This window comes from Rhinolophus hipposideros (assembly GCF_964194185.1).
Source record: "Rhinolophus hipposideros genome assembly, chromosome: 5".
Lineage (NCBI taxonomy): Eukaryota > Metazoa > Chordata > Mammalia > Chiroptera > Rhinolophidae > Rhinolophus > Rhinolophus hipposideros.
In genome coordinates, this window is record NC_138051.1 from 44363872 (window position 1) to 44381219 (window position 17348).

Genomic DNA, 17348 nt, shown 5'->3' on the forward strand with positions numbered 1-17348 from the left:
TTTTTAAAAATATGAGTATTCTTCGCTTAATAGCAATTTATACAACAAAACTCTGAATTTAATTTCCTAATTTAAAGTGCTGGGAATGCACTCTGAGAATCATACTATTTCAACATCTGTAAGTTATATACTATTATCTCATATCCAATATTTATTTCTCTTCATTCTCAGGAATCCCAAAAGGATTTCCCTTGACCCATGGGGTTACCTAGAACAAACCTTAATTCTCTTATGATTTCAAGGCCTTCATGTTTTGGGGTGTTTTTTTTTTCAACTTAGTCAAAAGGGTGGTCCTGACTAAAGGTGGTTTCACACATTTATCATTCTCTTTTTTTTTTCAACCCTAGGAGACCTTGTGTTCATATAGTAAAGCACCCCTTAAATAACAAAATGCTATTCCTACTAAAAATTCACAGGCTAGAAACAATGAAGTTGAAGGGACTTAATGAATCAGAAATGTTCTTCTCCACAGTATCTCCTGCTGATTTTGGAAGACTGACGTATCCTGAAGTGCATCAGCCAGTCAGTACTGCGAGCACAGGGTCCAACCTGACCACCGATTAACACTAGTGTCACTAGGCAATGTTTATCACGAAATCAATACGGAAATCTTTATTCATTACATTTATGCAAAACTCTCTGAAGGAACTTAAAGATGACTGTAAATCATATTATCAATTAAAAATGAGGAACCATAAAAAACATGGGGAAAATTATTTTATAAATGCTATATACCCTTAACTATTTTATAATAGTGAATGAAATGTTCTATAGTAAATTCTGCATTAAAGGCTAATCACTACAAGTAGTAAATTACTTACACTAACAGAAATTATCAAACATAAAAGCCCCCCAAAATCAGTCACTTACTTTTGGTACCACTGGTCCTCTGTTACTGTTTCTGCTTCGATGACTGGACAATGGGAAGACCTGTCCAAGCTGATGTGGACGCTCAGTGCATTCTGTGCTTATAGTATTTACAGTACTTGCAGCCTGAAAAGTGTTGGAGTATGGTGTAGGAAAAGGATGATAGAAACCCATAACTTGGGCACATGGTGCTGGCATCAGCTGATAATATGTGTACTCTGTGGAAACAGGTGGCTGAGCAGATATAATGGGGTAGGCAAGGTATGGTCCAGCAGGGTTTGGATTGGGCTGTTGCCATCGTATATCACTGTTATATAATGGAAACTGTCTGTAAAACCAAATCAAAAATAACAATTCCATTGACAATTCTAAAAGTAATGCTAAAGCAAAATCTCTTCTCATTTTAATAAAAGAAAAAAACAGTACAGAACAGTGGCTTCATAATAATTCTGGAAAAGGAGATAACGTTATCATCTAACTTTCTTTGCTATAGAATTATGTACATGTAATAACAATTTAAATGACAGTATAAGGGAATTCAACCTGATAGTTTCACTGCATTCCAAAAATTTTAAAGTATATATATCATTCCTATTTGTAATTCTCCCCTCCACATCCTCAAGATATTTCTGCCTAACAGTTACACACTTAGCAGATGGCTCTGCCAACAGTCCAAAGTTCCCATCCAATGCTAATGACGATGATGACAGCCTTCCGCAAAGAGCAGGGTAAAAGAGCAGGGTAACGTGATCATTGTGTAAGGTGATCATTACAATGGGTGATTTGGTTGCTCCACCTCTCCTTCTTCAGCTCAGTCCCAGGGCCTCCTATTCCTCTCCCACACTCCCCTCACTACTTGGCCAAGTCCAGCTCTTTTCCTGGCTCCCTTCCTTGGCAATGGAAGCAGGCTCCAGGTCCAAGGGAAAGAAGAAAAAGACAAGCCTGTCTATTGCGATCTTATCCCTAGCATCAGAGCTTCTTCCAGTGCAGTTCCTGTGAAGCACCAGCAAGACTTTTCCTGTCTCAGCAGTACTGCTCATGGAAGGCTACTGCTGACGAAAGAGGGGTCCTGGGAAGCTGGAGCATAGGGCTTTTCCTCACTACTCCCATGACAAAGCAAAAGGAAAAATGTCTACTGCCATAATTTTAAAAGTATTTTAAAAAATATGCTGCTGGCTTACTCATGAATTCTCAAAAGACTATTTGGTAAGGTAAGAAAAATTTAATTTACCATACTGTATACACTCGGTCACTTTGTCAAATAGAAAAATAGTATTATTAAATGTAGTTTACAAATCACTTTGAACAGAGTCCATACAGGTCAATACCGGTGGTGCCAAAAAAATATATACCTACAAGTGGACACATTGGTCAACGTTTCTCAAGCTGTAGTTCGCCGTAATCAGAAGTGTCTGGATGCTGATGGTAATCACTTGAGCACCTCTTGGAATTGCAGAAGTCAAACGTGACTTGTATTCATCTTTTGTTATCAGTATATATTATTACAATTTTAATAGTTTTCCTTTCTATTTTTTATTTTTTTAATTTATTTATTTTTATTTATTTATTTCCCTTGCTTCTTCTGCCTCCCACCCCCTACTCCAGTTCAAGCCGTTGTTTCTCAGTCTAGTTGTGTAGGATACAGCTCCCTGATGGACGCTGGTATCATGAGCCTTGCGCTCCCCCAACTGAGGCAGTAGGTCAGCTGCTCAGAGCAGCTCATGGCAGCCGAGCTCCAGGGAGAGTTGCTGTTCACAATCTTAGCCCCAGTTTTTCTTTCTTAAAGTGTGTATACATTTTATTGGCACCCTCTGTATTTTTAACATAATGCTAAATTTAATCGAGAAGGATCCCTTAGCTTCTATTATTTGTCCAATCCCCAAAACTATTGATCTTCAGATTACTGACTTGAATATTTAATTTCTGAGAAAGTTGTTTAGTGATTTCATATCTCACGTATCCAGAATTTCTCAAGAATGTGCTTTGGCACACAAGTGCACCACAATGGGTTACAGATATGTAGAAATATTGCTTTAGTCCTCAGGGGTGGTTGGGCAGAGGCTAGAGCCCAGCTACTTCATCCATTTATTCCATAATGCTAGAGAATACAGAAGTACAATTTTCTGTGTGTGATATAACTTGAAAGAGTCTAAAATTACTTTTATATGGCATAAAATGAACTGCACCAATGAAGTGCCAATCATTCAGACAATCTAAGCAGAGTTAGAAAGGCTATCACAACTATCACAAGTCATACCCTAGTGGTTACGAAGGTCACACACATTATCTAGATTGCTAACTCACCCTGTGACAATAGCACAGAGTTAAACTTAAACTAGAATCAGTGCCTAGAGTTATATGCTGATAAACCATAAAAGCTTCAAAGTTAAAGACGATCTCTTGGTATTTTCTTCTTATGCCAATTTTGGTAATTATGATTAGATGCCTCATCTCCAAAAAAGGAATTCTATTACCTCTTTCTGAGTAATTTTTTCCTCCTTTTAAGTCAATTTATTTCAAACAAATTTCAATTACTTATTATAAGAGATACAGCCAAAGAACTCAGAAAGAATGAGAAAATAATCCATGTTAATAATTTTCAAATTTCCACATCATCTGGTTTTATTTACTCCTCTTAAAAAAAGAGAGAGATGGTTAACGTTTAGAAGTTATAAAAGGAAAAATTAAATAGTGTGCTTTGGCAACTTCTGTATTTCCTTAACCCCTCCCCCCAAGAAAATAATAATAAACAAATTACCTATTAGACTGATTTTCCTGCACAAACGGATAACAAGTAATCAAGTAGCTGGGAATTGGAGTTGGTTCCACACCAGAAACATTTCCGTTATCATTTGGGAGTGCCATAGGGATCATAAATGCATCGGGATTCTTCTTCTGGGGAATAAATGGCTCTACCTCAGCTGACAGCTTGACATTCTTCAAAGAGAAAGTGAAACATGTTATTAACAAATGAGCAAAAATCTTAAATAAGTTAACAATTTAACAATAAGAGTCTGTTTTTGCAAATAGTAATTGGATCTCTTCTCAGTATTTGCCAAACATCCAAACAGCCAATGACAAATTCAAATAATTAAATGATTAAGTTATTTAGACAAAGCCATTAAATAAAATAGGGAATGACTTATCCAAGGTTACTACATTTCAATGAAATCACTTATGTAATCGAAGCTGTTAAAACAATCAAGAGTATAAGGAAGTCATACCACAGAGTCCAAAAATAAAGCTGGTAGGAAGAAATCTAGCTCTTCGGACATAACAATGTGTTTCTAACTAATTTCGTTAGGGGAAAAAAAGCATTAAACAGAGTTCTGACGGATAATTATATTTGTTTGAATAAACTAAAAAGTAGTCTATTTCTGCCCATTTCAGGAAATTAGATTAGTATGATGAAATTAAAAGGAAGGAAAAAGTCTGAGACGAATTAAAAAAACAAAAACAACATAAGGAGGAAAAAAACTTCTAGTTCACAATTAAACTGGGAAAAAATGAGTACTTCAGTTTCCTCATAGACAAGCTGAGCAAACTAAAGTAATCCAGAATATGTACTCCATTTTACTTTGTTTTGTATCTTTTCTTGTAACATGTAAGGATGCACATGTAGGTGACAAAACTATAAAGAAAAGTAAGATCCTTAAAAGTCAGGATAGGAATTAGAAAAGAGGGAGAAAAGAGGAGATAGCTGGAGAGCTTCTGGGGTGCCTGGCAAAGCTCTACATCCTAACTTGGGTGATATTTCCAAGGTACTCCTTCACCTTATAATAATTTATTTGGCTACACATTGGTTTGAGGCAGTTTTCTTTGTGCATTTCTTATTATTAACAACAAATTTTAAAAATTTAATTATAAAAAAATTATAAGGCATTCTATAAAAACAGAATGTTAAAAACCATATAAATATTATAATCTAAAAAGATATTCAACACTTCTTAATGAAACCAGTAAGTGAAATGCAATCCCATGTTTCAACCACTCAAACCAATGACCTCAAAGCAACAATTCTAACCAGAACTTTTTCCCAACCAACATGCCAGGGTGGCATTTATTAGAAGCTCTCATCAAAGCATAGTTCTAAGAATAAATTTCAGGCATGTTTCTCACGAAAGTAATCAGTAAAAAATCCAAGAAAATCTAAAAAGAAGATCTGATGTGCTCAATATAGTTTTATTCAGAAAAATTGTTCTCCAAAAAGATTCCACTGTAAATATTCAGAAATGCTTATAAAAAAGAGAGGGAGAGAGAACAAATCTGAACTACATAGCAGTACTAATTCAATATCCTTTCTCTTTACCTGATTTAACTTTGAAGTCTACTTTTTACTATTAACCAAATCTGAAGTAGACATAGTAATGACACTTAGAAATTGTGAACTGAACTTGGTTTCTTGAATTTCAACACAGAATGCAAAAACTCCTTCAAATACTAATAGAATAAGTCAGTAATTTTCACTGTGATACTCATTAGAACTGAAACTTACTTATAAATAAGGTATAAAATATCAACCTAACAAAAGTTTATCCAATTAGGGGAAAAAAGCTGATTTCAACAATTATGCACAGATAATGGAAACTTTGTATTGTTCATACATATGCATACAAAAAAGGAAAATTTTAAATCACATTTTAACCATACTAAAAATGCAATTTTCAAGATTTCTTTTTAAAATCAAAAAGTCCTTCTGAACATATGAGAACTCTCTGAACAGTTTTATAAATCTGAACTAGAAGACATTAGGTTTGTTTTAAAGCAAGAAATATGGTCACATCAAATTCTCAGTCTAATATAAAAAAGGAACAATACTAATATAATTCTAAAGAAATAAGAAAAATTTTAAATAATAACTTCCTGACACTCCCCTCAAAAAATAATACCAACTCATAAGTTGCTTTGGTAACAACAAATTCAAATTCTAGCTCAAGTCAAAAGTTGCAACAAGTTTTTTATATTTAGTTTCATCTGTACTTTTACTTAAAACTTTTATGAACTTAGGCAAGCCACTGTTCAGACACTGTCTTGCATAATTTATAACTAATGTCTGCACATATACACAGTATATACCCTTAAATATTAAAGTTTGTATTTGTTTCTATTTTAAGTGCAATCCTAGGTATCTGAGTTCAACAATAAAATTCACAAACACTGAAATGGATCCTTTGTGTTTAGCAAAAAAGAGAAGCTGCTGTAGTCAACAGCTGTACAAACAGAAGATGTCACTAGTAGGAACAGACTGGCAAACTTTCTCCTATAGTTACAACTCTGTATGGTTTTTAAAGTTGTTTATTGTGACTTTGGGGCCTTCAGTATCGTACATCAAAATACAGCATCTGTTGTTTTCAGGCCTGAAAAATAATGCTAAGATCCAGAACTATTCTTAAAATTCCACATAATAAAGCCCATATAGATAATATGTTAAGTAAACAACAGATTCTGGCAATATTTCAATTATATTAGTATAGAAATCAAAGAAAAACGCCTTACATAGTGGACAACAAAACATTATGAGAAAATTAGACTAGTTACTTCATATGGTAATATGCTTCAGTTTGAAATTCTGTGCTTAGTCTCTACCTTTGCCAAGATCTATTTTTTAGAAATCAGAAATTACACAGCAAGGAACTGTCTCCTTAAAGAAAATATAAACACGGAAGACGTCTAAACTACAAAAAACAAATTCCTGTACTATGTGCTTACAAATAACTACACAGTAAAATTATCTATATATTTTAGAAATTTCAGAATTTTCCAAATTAAGTGAAAAATCAATCCCAGAAACCTGTATTTGAACAAATTACACATTCATCTTAAGTTTTGCATATATTAAAGCAAATGTTAATAAAACTTCTTTAACGTGAATAACCTAGAGAACCCAAGAATTTATCCAAACATGAAATTATGAAAATAATGTTTAAAGGAGTTTATTGAAAAAATGCATTCAGAGCTCTAAGAGCCTATGTAATTCAATAAATACGCATTAAGCACATATTCTGGAAAGAGTACTGTATAGACAGGTTTTGGGAAAATGGGCAAACATTACTACGAAGCACCCATCAGCAGGAAATATACACTAAACTCTTCCAAGATAGAACCTCTAGAAGAGTGCAAATAATCTTCCCAGATTAAGCAACAGGAAAATGACACACACTTAAAATGAAAACTGAACTAGAACACAATAATGCACTCTCCCACAGTGATTTTTCAATATGTACCACACCTACAGAAAAAATACGACCATGGAAACCCTCCACATTTTTTCTATGTTAAGGTAAAAATATGATATACCAAACACTAAGATATTTTATATCTCATGGCCAAAGGTAAAATAAATGTCTTCTGAATGAAAAAAAATTTAATGTTTAAGAGATAGATACCTGCCCACTGTCTTGTTTTCTGATTGGAATGGCTTATACTGAAAACAAACTACTTGCCAAAACAAACTGCAGTAGTTTTATGTTTTGCAAGACTTCAGAAAATAGTGAGGGGGATAAAATCAAAGTATTTAACTTATACTCTGCCCACTTGCTTTGCTATCCAGACATTTCCCCCTTTTCTTAAAAAAGACTGCATCTAATCCTGTTAAAATCTGATGGTACTTTTTCTAAAAACCAGTTTTCTAAGTAGTTTTTGTATTATCTAACGTATTAATTTGTTTTTACATGTCTTTACTCTCTTGCTTAATTTTTATTTTCCTTTAAAAATGTTTAACGTTTATGACTATTCATTTGCCTCAGAGTATAGCTTCAGCCACATCCCGTAGGTTTTCACATGTAGAATATCATTACCTTTTCAATAACCTATAATTCTACTTTTTTACTTCCTATTTGATTTAAAGGCTTGGGGAATAATGCCTTTTAAATTTTCAAATGGTAGTTTCTCTAAATGAGATTTATTTACTTTCTTTTTTATTATAAAAGTATTATTTAAAAAAAGTATTAAGACAGATCACTAACATATCCATAAAGGTGAACTAAGTATGATATACATTTTATAGTAACTTATTTAAAATATGTTTAGCTTGCAGTGCTGATTATTATTTGAAGTTTACATTATTTAAAGGAAAGAATTATAAGCCAGGTAATTTTGTATATTTATCGGTGAAAAGTCTTTTGCTAGAAGTCCTATATATTTGTTACATGTTTGCTTTTCTATGAATTAAAGATGTTAGTGATCAATAATTTTGTAAATTCTTTTAAAAGAACCTATCTAATGTTAATGTACTAAAAATGAAGTCACTGTTTAAATTATTTGATAATACAAAAGAGACTATAAACCTCAAGTGTTCTGCCACTTCTAAGGCCATTGTTTATTTTATGAGTTCTCAAAACACACGTCTTAAATTTCCTAAAAATAGAAACACTAAAGCCTTTGTAAACAATATGAACTCCATGATTTATTCTCTACATCCTTTTCTCCAGCTTTTTATTTTTAAAGACAAAAAAAAAAAATGCATTACACCAAATAGTATCTGTTCTTAGAACATCTAACTTTAGCAGTCAAAATTAAGCCATTTGTTTTGATTGAACACAGTGTTGCCAAAAGAGATTACTCCTGAGATTCTCTTCTAGTTACAACATTCTTTCAAATAGTCATTATTGCAATTATATATATACATTTTTAAGTAATCCAATAACAACAACATGAATACCTGCAGGAAAAACATACTTAGATTTTATTTTAAGTTATACTTGTGCAAAACTCCAGGGATTTCAATTAGGTTAAGATGGAATGCAGAAAGTTTGTATAAGTACTATCAAAAAAAAAAAAAAATCAAACTTCTCTGAATTTCTAACCATTAGAATATTATAATGAGTAAGTTATAATGCTGTAGGCATTCCCAGAAATTATGAATTTAATTCTGATTTAAAATGAAAAAAACATATTTGTACAAAAAATGAAAATTTAACATATTATACATATTTTTCACATCTTTTACTTATCTGAATTCACTTTATTAGTAAAAATATAAAAGTATATTCCAGATAACCTGTAAAAGCCATTATATTACTCTATGTATGGTATAGTGGAAACAATTGAAAACTCCACAAAGTTGAGAAATCTCAACTAGCCACTATCTAGCATTAAGTTAATGGTTCTTAGCTTTTTTCAATGATGGATCCCTTTGAGAATATTATGAAAATAATAGAATCCTGCTCCAGAAAAATGCTAATCTAAAATGAAGCGCACTCCTTCATCCGGGTCATCCAGAGACCCCTGAATTAACTGCCTACAGCATGAACCAGGCAAAGTAGCATCTCTTTTTTGGATGTCAGTTTCCTGTGAGTGTGTGTGAGGGGAGAAGGGTGGCTGAAATTTTTCTGTCATTTAGGATTAGGCTGGGAAGGAGGCAAGAGGTACCCGAGAAAAAAAATCTTCAAAGGAAAAACCTACGTTTGTGATTTTTTTCTAATTCTTAGATTTCTACAAGATTTTAAAAGGTTGTGGACTTTGGAAAGGTGTATGATGAAAGGAGAAGAGGCTCTCCAGTTCAAATAATTTGCTCATAGCACTTGCTGTTAAGATAATCACCCACGAGTTACCATCCAAATGGTTAATTACATTTCCTCTAGGATGAAAGTAACCATAAGTATACATATGGTAGCATTACTGGTTATAGCTCTGGCATCATGAAGGACCAAAATGTTTAACCCTTTCATTAGTGACACACATACAAGAAAACCATTACAGAAAATTTCCTATTCGTCAGGCTTTGAAATCTCAGGCATTTTTGATAGATACCTTAAAAATGTGTTTTATATTAAACTGGATATAGGCCTTATGTAGAATACTATGGGTCACAGGAAAGCCTTATATATTTTCCCATGAGGCTCCAATCAATTTTGCTTTGATAAATCCATGTATTGTCTTACGAAACTCATTAGTGTTTTCAGACTCATATTCACATAAAGCTATTTTTAACTAAAGCTTTTGTAAAAACAAATATACACAACTAGGAAACTACTTTGCCTGCTAATAGAGGCCAATTTCAAAATCAAAACTGGCTTTCACTAGCTACATATAGTCATGTACGAGAATTTGGGAAATCCTGTCTCATTTACTAAGGTGCAAACTATGCATTTGTAAAATAATTAGGCAAATCACTAATCTCTCTTTTTCCTTCATCTATTAGCCGAGTTGATCACTGGACAAGGCCTTCAATTGAAGAGGGGCATAGACAGTGAATAAACTTTGACTTCATCAAGTTTGTTTCACAGAAGTCACAAGAACGGAACTATATTTCACAGAAGTCACAAGGACTGAAACTTTTTCGGAGACAAGAACCCTTATTTTAGTTTGTTTTTTATCCTGTAATGACAAAGTAAAATCCCTGCCTCCCAGCACCTCCTAGTATGGATAACCAAGAACTTGATGCAATTAAAAACAAGACAGAACACTAATGGGGACTACCTGTGAATATGAAAACGGGCTCGGAAATGAATTCATGCTTCGGGTCCTACACCCTTATGATATAAGGCTCGATTTAAAAAAAAAAAAAAAAGCACACACTAATTTTTGCAAAATAACTGGGTAGAAGGGCAAGGGGAAACCGTACTGTTTCACCTCCCTACAACCACTGCACAAACAACGCTTCGCTCAATGGAACGGAGATCCAAAAAGCCCTTAACCCTCCTCCCCTGCAGTTATCACACATTCTCTGACATTCTGGGATGAGAAGCCTTCCAAAGACTTTCCACCTTGAAAACACATTCCAGAACCGAAGGCAATGGCTTGGGGAGAGGGGGGAGAAGATTCGCTGCAAGTTATAAACCCTTCTCTCCGGAGAGCACCGGCAATCTTAGAGTCTTCTGGCCCCTTCCACCAAGCCGGGAGGAGGGGCAAACTCGAGTCCCCAACCGTGGGGGGTAACCGGGGCTGGAAAAGTCCCGGTGCTCGAGGCAGCAGCGGGAACAATGCAGGACGGCGGGGCGCCGCGGGGCTCCGGGGCGAGGGACGTCGGCTCCGCCAGGAAGCCAAGGGCTCGGGCCGTCCGGGCCCACGCTCCGAGACCTGCGCCCGCCTCGGGGGGAGCGGAGACCCGCAGCCCCGGGCCCGGCTGGCCCAGCCCGAGCCCGCGTACCTGGTCTGCGGGGGCTCGGTCCATGGCGCCTGCAGCCGCGACGGGCCCGCTCAGTCGGTGTGGACAGCGCCTCGGGCCGCTTTCTCCATGGCCCCCCGCTCGGGTCTAGACCAGGCTCCGGACCTCCGCCCCTATCTGGCTGGTCCCGACCCCGAGTCCGGCTACGCCACTGGCCGAGGAGGTGGCTACCGCTTCGGGAGATGGAGGAGGCGGCGGCGCCCTCGGGGAGGGATCATCTGGGACGGAAGCCGAGGAGGGCCCCGAGGAGCCGGAGGCGTAGTCGGAAATGGCGGCTCGCGGAAGGGAGAGGAGGAGGGAGACGGGCCCAGGCAGGCAGTGGGCGGAGTGAGTGCGGCCGGCGCTGGCGGGACCCGCGCGCTCGCCTGAGGCCGAGGCCAGCGGGGCTTCCGGGCAGCGGGCGCTGCAGCCTCCCTGCGCTCGGCGTGGGACTCCGCTTGCGCCCTGGATGTTGGCACTGGACGGGTGCCGGGCCCCTGGGGACCCGGGACCCCCGCGCGCCGCACTTCAGGGACCTCCGAGACCGCCTCATTATCCCAAACTACCTCTTAGTGAAGTTAGAAATGCTTTTAGCTGCCCACCGTCCATATGGTCCTTCTTGATGTTACCCAGCAAAAGGAAGTCATGACCTTAAAGGAAAAGAGTACAGAACGGCCACCAGAGAGAAACCGAGTCAGGAGGCCCCGCAAACACTTGTTGATTAGGTGACGCAGTGTCCGGGTCCGGGCCCTAGGCGCACGTCTAGGCCGATCTCGCCTATCTCGGAATCCCTACTTTTACCCAGAGTCTGCATCACACCACCCAACAGATAATTAGGTATACCCTGGTATGTTACTTTTTCCACTGTACTTACTTATTGTTCCTTTTATCTCCAGTTCATTAGCTCCGTGAGTAAAGGGTTTTTATGACTCTGAAATAGTGCTCCTTGAGATTCTTCTATGTGCAGGACATTTATTTAAACTATCAGAATAGAAGTATAAGAAAGTATAGTAACAAAATGTCACAGTGCCCTTCTTTTGTAACACAACCCTAGAAAAGATTGCAATAGCTATTAGAATACAAAAAAATTAAAAATCTATGAAGAAAAAGAAGACATTTTTTAAATACCATGTGTTACAGATGATATGACTAAATTTTAATTATTTTACGCAGCAACAAATATATACTGTGCCAGGTGCTATGCTAAGTACGGGAGGTATTGCAGTTAGCAAGACACTAGAAGAGAACATGTGTGTCTTGTGGGCAAGACATACACAGAACAAGTAATTATGGTGAACTGAGTGTCATGAAAAAGAAAGTTCAATAGGTTTTTACCATACTGTGGGACGGAACGTCAGGGAATTCATATCTTAGTAAATAACACCCAAGCAAAGACCTGAAGAACAAAGTAGGAGTTATGATAAGTGAAGGAGAAGTAGGAAAGTTGTTCCAAGAAAAGGAAATAGCACGTCTGAGGATTCTGAGGTAAGAGAGAAGAGAGTCCACCATTAGTACTTAAACAAGCTCATTTCTTGAAATGAAGTTCAGGATGAGAGGGATAATCCAGTAGAGCAAGACCTCTGAGAAGGTGGAAGGGGATACGATACAAAAGCCAGGGGCAGAAATTGGCCTCAGATGGGAGTAGGGATAGCCTGCTTAATGGCTTCTGTTTTCTCAGTGAAGCAGGAGGCTAGGTTATCTGCTGACAATAGAGGGAGGGAGAGTTGTGATGATCGTGAATTTGTCAAAACTCAGCAAACATATATTTAAGACTTGTGCACGTCATATGTAAATTTTACATCAACAGGGGAAAACTGTAAATACTGAACTCTAGTTTTAACAAATGCATACCTATGTAACTCGAATCTCTATCAAGATATAGAGTGTTATCATTATTCCCAGTGGCTTTAAAAACTTCGCTGCTTATATCAAAGGTTTGTCTTATTCACTGTTGCATCCTCACTATCTGTACCAATGCCTAGCATACAACAGGTGCTCAATAAATATGTGTTGAATAAATGAACATGTGTTATGATATTAACTCAGAATTCTTTCATCCAGGGTTGGGTTTTGTTAGGCATGTGCATGGTATTCAGTAGGATGCGAGCACAAAATTCTTGTATTTTTCACCCCACTGTCTTCACATTTTCTGAGAGCTACTTTTTCTGCCCTGGATGAAATCTCATGAAGGTCATGCAAACTTCATTCCAAGTTAAAGCTTTTCCTTTTCCCAAGCTCAGTCCTATTTCAGGCTGGAAGCCTGCAATGGGGAAAGTGGTCTTTTGTTTTCTCTTTTACATCTCCATCTCCTCCACCTTATCTACTTGCTAATTAAGTTTTAGATTCCTCGAGGTTTGGGTTTTGAAGGGGAGGGTAGTGGAACTTCTCAGATGTCTCAGATGCATGACATGCATGAAATTACTTACGGGCAACCACTTGCAAGGGTAACCACTGAGGACTATGACCCTAGTCCCCAGTCCTTGGGCTTCTGAAGGTTCAATCCTCTGCTTGAGCCCTTAGACGGTCAGCTAAGCTGCCTTCTTAGCTGGACTCCCTTTTAAAATGGCAGAATTCCACAGTTTGCTACACTTGATTGATCACATATCTACCCATCCATCCTTCTATTAGCCCATCAATTCATCTTATTTTGGATGTATAACAAAGTAAATTGCCAATATCAGCACACTTTTCCCTGGGAAACATTTATGTATTTACAGTTGGTGAAAGTGCAACTTGTTTCCAGTGCCTCTCTGTCTCTCTCTAGTTTGCCTCTGGTTTTCTCAGGCAAGTATCAGATCCCAGGTCCCTGTATTCCCCTAGACCCCAGGCGACATGATCAAGTTCTACAAGTGTTTCTCTAAAAGCTCTCATGTAGCTTGAAGTAAAAGGAAGCGTCTCTTTTCTTCCCATGGCAGGTGTGAGTAGGTATCAGGTATCTCCTCCAAAGCAATACTCTTCATGAGTCACCACACCCCCACCCCCACCCCGTATGGGCTGGAAATGAGAGATGAATAATGCTAAGCCACAGTTTCTAACGTATCGTAGCTATACCCCTTATAGGCTATGTGTCCTCAAAAGTCACTTAAGCCTCTCTGAGCCTCAGTTTCTTCATCTACACATGGCCTAGGGTTTTTGAGAGATTCAAGTTAAAGTAAGGAATGTGAGAACACACTGCAAGCTCTAGAGGAGTTGTTCTCAATCTGGAGCACTTTTAAAACTAAGGTGCTTATACTCCTTCTTAAACCAATTAAGTCAGAATTTCTGGAGCAAATCGTACAGCCAACCAGAGCAGCCACAAAATCTTAGATTATTTCACTCCTCTCTTCAAAACCTGCAATAAAACTTCCCATCTTAAAGTAAAAGCCAAAGTCCTTAGAGTGGTAACTGAGGCCCCATGATCAGACCCCCACCTTGCGCCTCGTTTCCTACTCTTCACCCTCACTCAGTCAGCTTCAGCCACACTGGTGATTTGGGGGTTCTCCCAACATTCCAAACATATTCCCGCCTGGGAGACTTTGTCTTTGCTGCTGCCACTGCCTGGAACACTCTTCCCCCAGTCATCCCACATGGCTCAAGCTCTTGCTTCAGGCCTTTGCTGGAATGTGACCTCTGAGTGAGGCCTTCCCTGACCACTCTCTTTAACATATCATGCATGTGTGCAATCCCTTTTCCCTTCCAGCTTTTTCTCCATACCGTGTTTCCCTGAAAATAAGATCTAGCCAGACAATCAGCTCTAATGCATCTTTTGGAGCAAAAATTAATATAGGACCTGGTCTTATTTTATTATAAAATAAGACCAGGTATGATATGATATGATATGATATGATATGATATATATGATATATATGATATATATGATATATATGATATATGATATGATATGATATATGATATGATATATAGTGGGTCTTATATTAATTTTTGCTCCAAAAATATAATACTGGGTTTTATATTAATTTTTGCTCAGCATTAGATCTGATTGTCCGGCTAGGTCTCATTTCCGGGGAAACAGGGTAGTACTTAATCACCATCTAAAATGCTATTTATTTTACTGGTCTGGTTTATTTGTTGACTATCATTTTCCACTAGAATGAAAGCTCCATAAGGGCAGGGGTTTTATTTGTTTCATCCACTGCTGGGAAGTCCCAGTGCTTAGAACATTAGCATATAACAAGCCCTTAGTAAATATGTGTGGTTGCTATTCCAAATGGACACTCTGAGCATGCACCTTACTCAGCCAAAAAACTTCAGTGATGAATCACCACCTACTCCAAATGTATTCGTGCTTTCCTCCATCCCTGACTTTGCTCATGTGGTTCTTCCTACTTAGCATACTCTTCCCATCTTAAAACTCATTTCCTTTATTTCCTGGATGAAAGAATCCTCAAAATTCCTCTAGCTTGTTGTGCCACATACTGCCTTAAAATGTTTGTGTACTGTCTGTAATTATTTATGCAATTATTTCCATTCTTGGAGTGTACTGTCCTTGAGAACAGTGTTACTCAATAACGTTTGTTGAATGAACAAATGAGTTTGCCTTTGTAGCTGATCAGACATTCACCAGAAGAAGAGAGATAATTAAATGGTAGTTTAGGATTTAACTAAGTAGTTAAATCCTAGTTTAGGGAAGAATGAGTTGAAAAGGAATGAGTTTATTGAATAAATGGACTCTGAGAGCCAGATAAAAAGTTAGACATGGCATTCATCTTTATGGCAGTGAGGTCTTCAGGCCAAGCCAGCTAAAAACAGGAAATAACTTCCCAGATTTAATATGATGTCCTTCAGATTCTTTTTATGAACTATTCCAAATCTCAATCTTTTTTGGAGGACACTATCTTATGACAGTAAAAAAACAATAAATCTTTGACATTTCCCCTTCATTTGGAAGTGCTATATAATTTGAAATTGAAAAATCTCCTTCAACTCAATGTGTTTATGTCCTGCCTTTAAAAACCTTTGTTAACAAGCTATCTAGTTTTTTCAAGTCAGTGACTCATATCCTCAGTTCCTTAAACCTTAGTTCTTTCTGGAATGTCCTTTCTGAACCAGTAGGAGCTCACTTCATCAACAGGGTCTGATTTTTGGAGCTGGGAATTTATGAAGCTCAACCTGTGAATGTATAACACTTGTTCGCCTTGGTATGTTACCAAGTTTCCCTAAGGCTTCCAATCAATTTTACTGAGCAAGACATGTATCACCGGTCTCGGGAGGGAAAATAAGAAATGCTAGTTAAATAACTAACGTTGGTAGAGACAAAGCCTCTGAAAAAAATCCCCACTCAAAAGAACACCATCAAAAGAAGCATACATTACAGATGAATTTGTTTTATTCTTTTATTTGAGTTTTAAATGATTTTGCGTAAATAACATCAAAGCAGATGAAAAATCACCTGCCAACTCACCTTTCTAACATATGAATTTTTTCATAGTCTCTGTTCATCTATATGCATAGACAGCTATACAAGGATAGACAATGAAGTTCAAGAACTCATCCTAGAAAAAGTGCTACATACTTCAATGCTGAATGTCACTCCTGTTGTCTTCGAAGTACTCCCCTTGGGAAGCTGTGCACCGATGCCAGCACCTAGTCCACCCTTCAAAGCAATTTTGGAACTCCTTTTCTGGAATGGCCATCAGAGCTGTCGTCACATTACTGTGATGTCCTGAATGTCATCAAAATGTCTTCCTTTCAATATTTCCTTTATCTTCAGGTAAAGAAAGAAGTCATTGGGGGCCAGATCAAGTGAGTAGGGAGGGTGTTCCAATATAGTTATTTGTTTACTGGCTAAAAACTCCCTCACAGGCAGTGCTGTGTGAGCTGCTGCATTGTCGTGATGCAAGAGTCATGAATTGTTGACTCGTCAGGTCGTCTAACTTTTTCACGCAGCCTTTTCAGCACTTTCAAATAGCAAACTTGGTTAACTGTTTGTCCAGTTGGTACAGATTCATAATGAATAATCCCTCTGTATCAAAAAAGGTTAGCAACGTCATTGCAACAAGTTCACAAACTTAATTATTAGAATATTGTATGTTAGTATTCTATTAATATACAATGGAATATTACTCAGCCATAAAAAGTAATGAAATCTTGCTATCTGGAACAACATGGATGAACCTAGAAGGCATTGTGCTAAGTGGAATAAGTCAAACAGAGAAAGACAAATGCCATATGATTTCACTTACAGTATATGGAATCTAAAGACCAAAATAAATGAACAAACAAAATTGAAACAGACTCATAGATACAGGGAATATTTTGATGGGTGCCAGAAGGGAGGGGAGTTGGGGGGCTGGGTACAAAAAGTGAAAGAATTAAAAAGTACTAATTGGGGCCAGCCCGGTGGCTCAGGCGGTTAGAGCTCCATGCTCCTAACTCCAAAGGCTGCTGGTTCAAT

General features: G+C 37.5%; 1 protein-coding gene across 2 annotated transcripts in view; it reads right to left on the reverse strand.

Moving 5' to 3' along the window:
* The window catches only part of SECISBP2L (SECIS binding protein 2 like), a 49961-nt gene extending 38619 nt beyond the window's left edge, over nt 1–11342 (reverse strand). Inside the window, exons 1-3 of one of the 2 annotated variants that reach the window (XM_081049959.1) lie at nt 10958–11342; nt 3626–3804; nt 871–1195 (exon numbers count right to left, since the gene is read on the reverse strand). In XM_081049959.1, coding sequence (XP_080906085.1) covers nt 871–1195; nt 3626–3804; nt 10958–10981 — 528 coding nt within the window. In that variant the 5' untranslated portion in view covers nt 10982–11342. The remainder of the gene's footprint in view (nt 1–870; nt 1196–3625; nt 3805–10957) is intronic. The other variant, XM_081049960.1, reaches the window with a different exon arrangement.
* Nucleotides 11343–17348: the final 6006 nt, after the last annotated feature.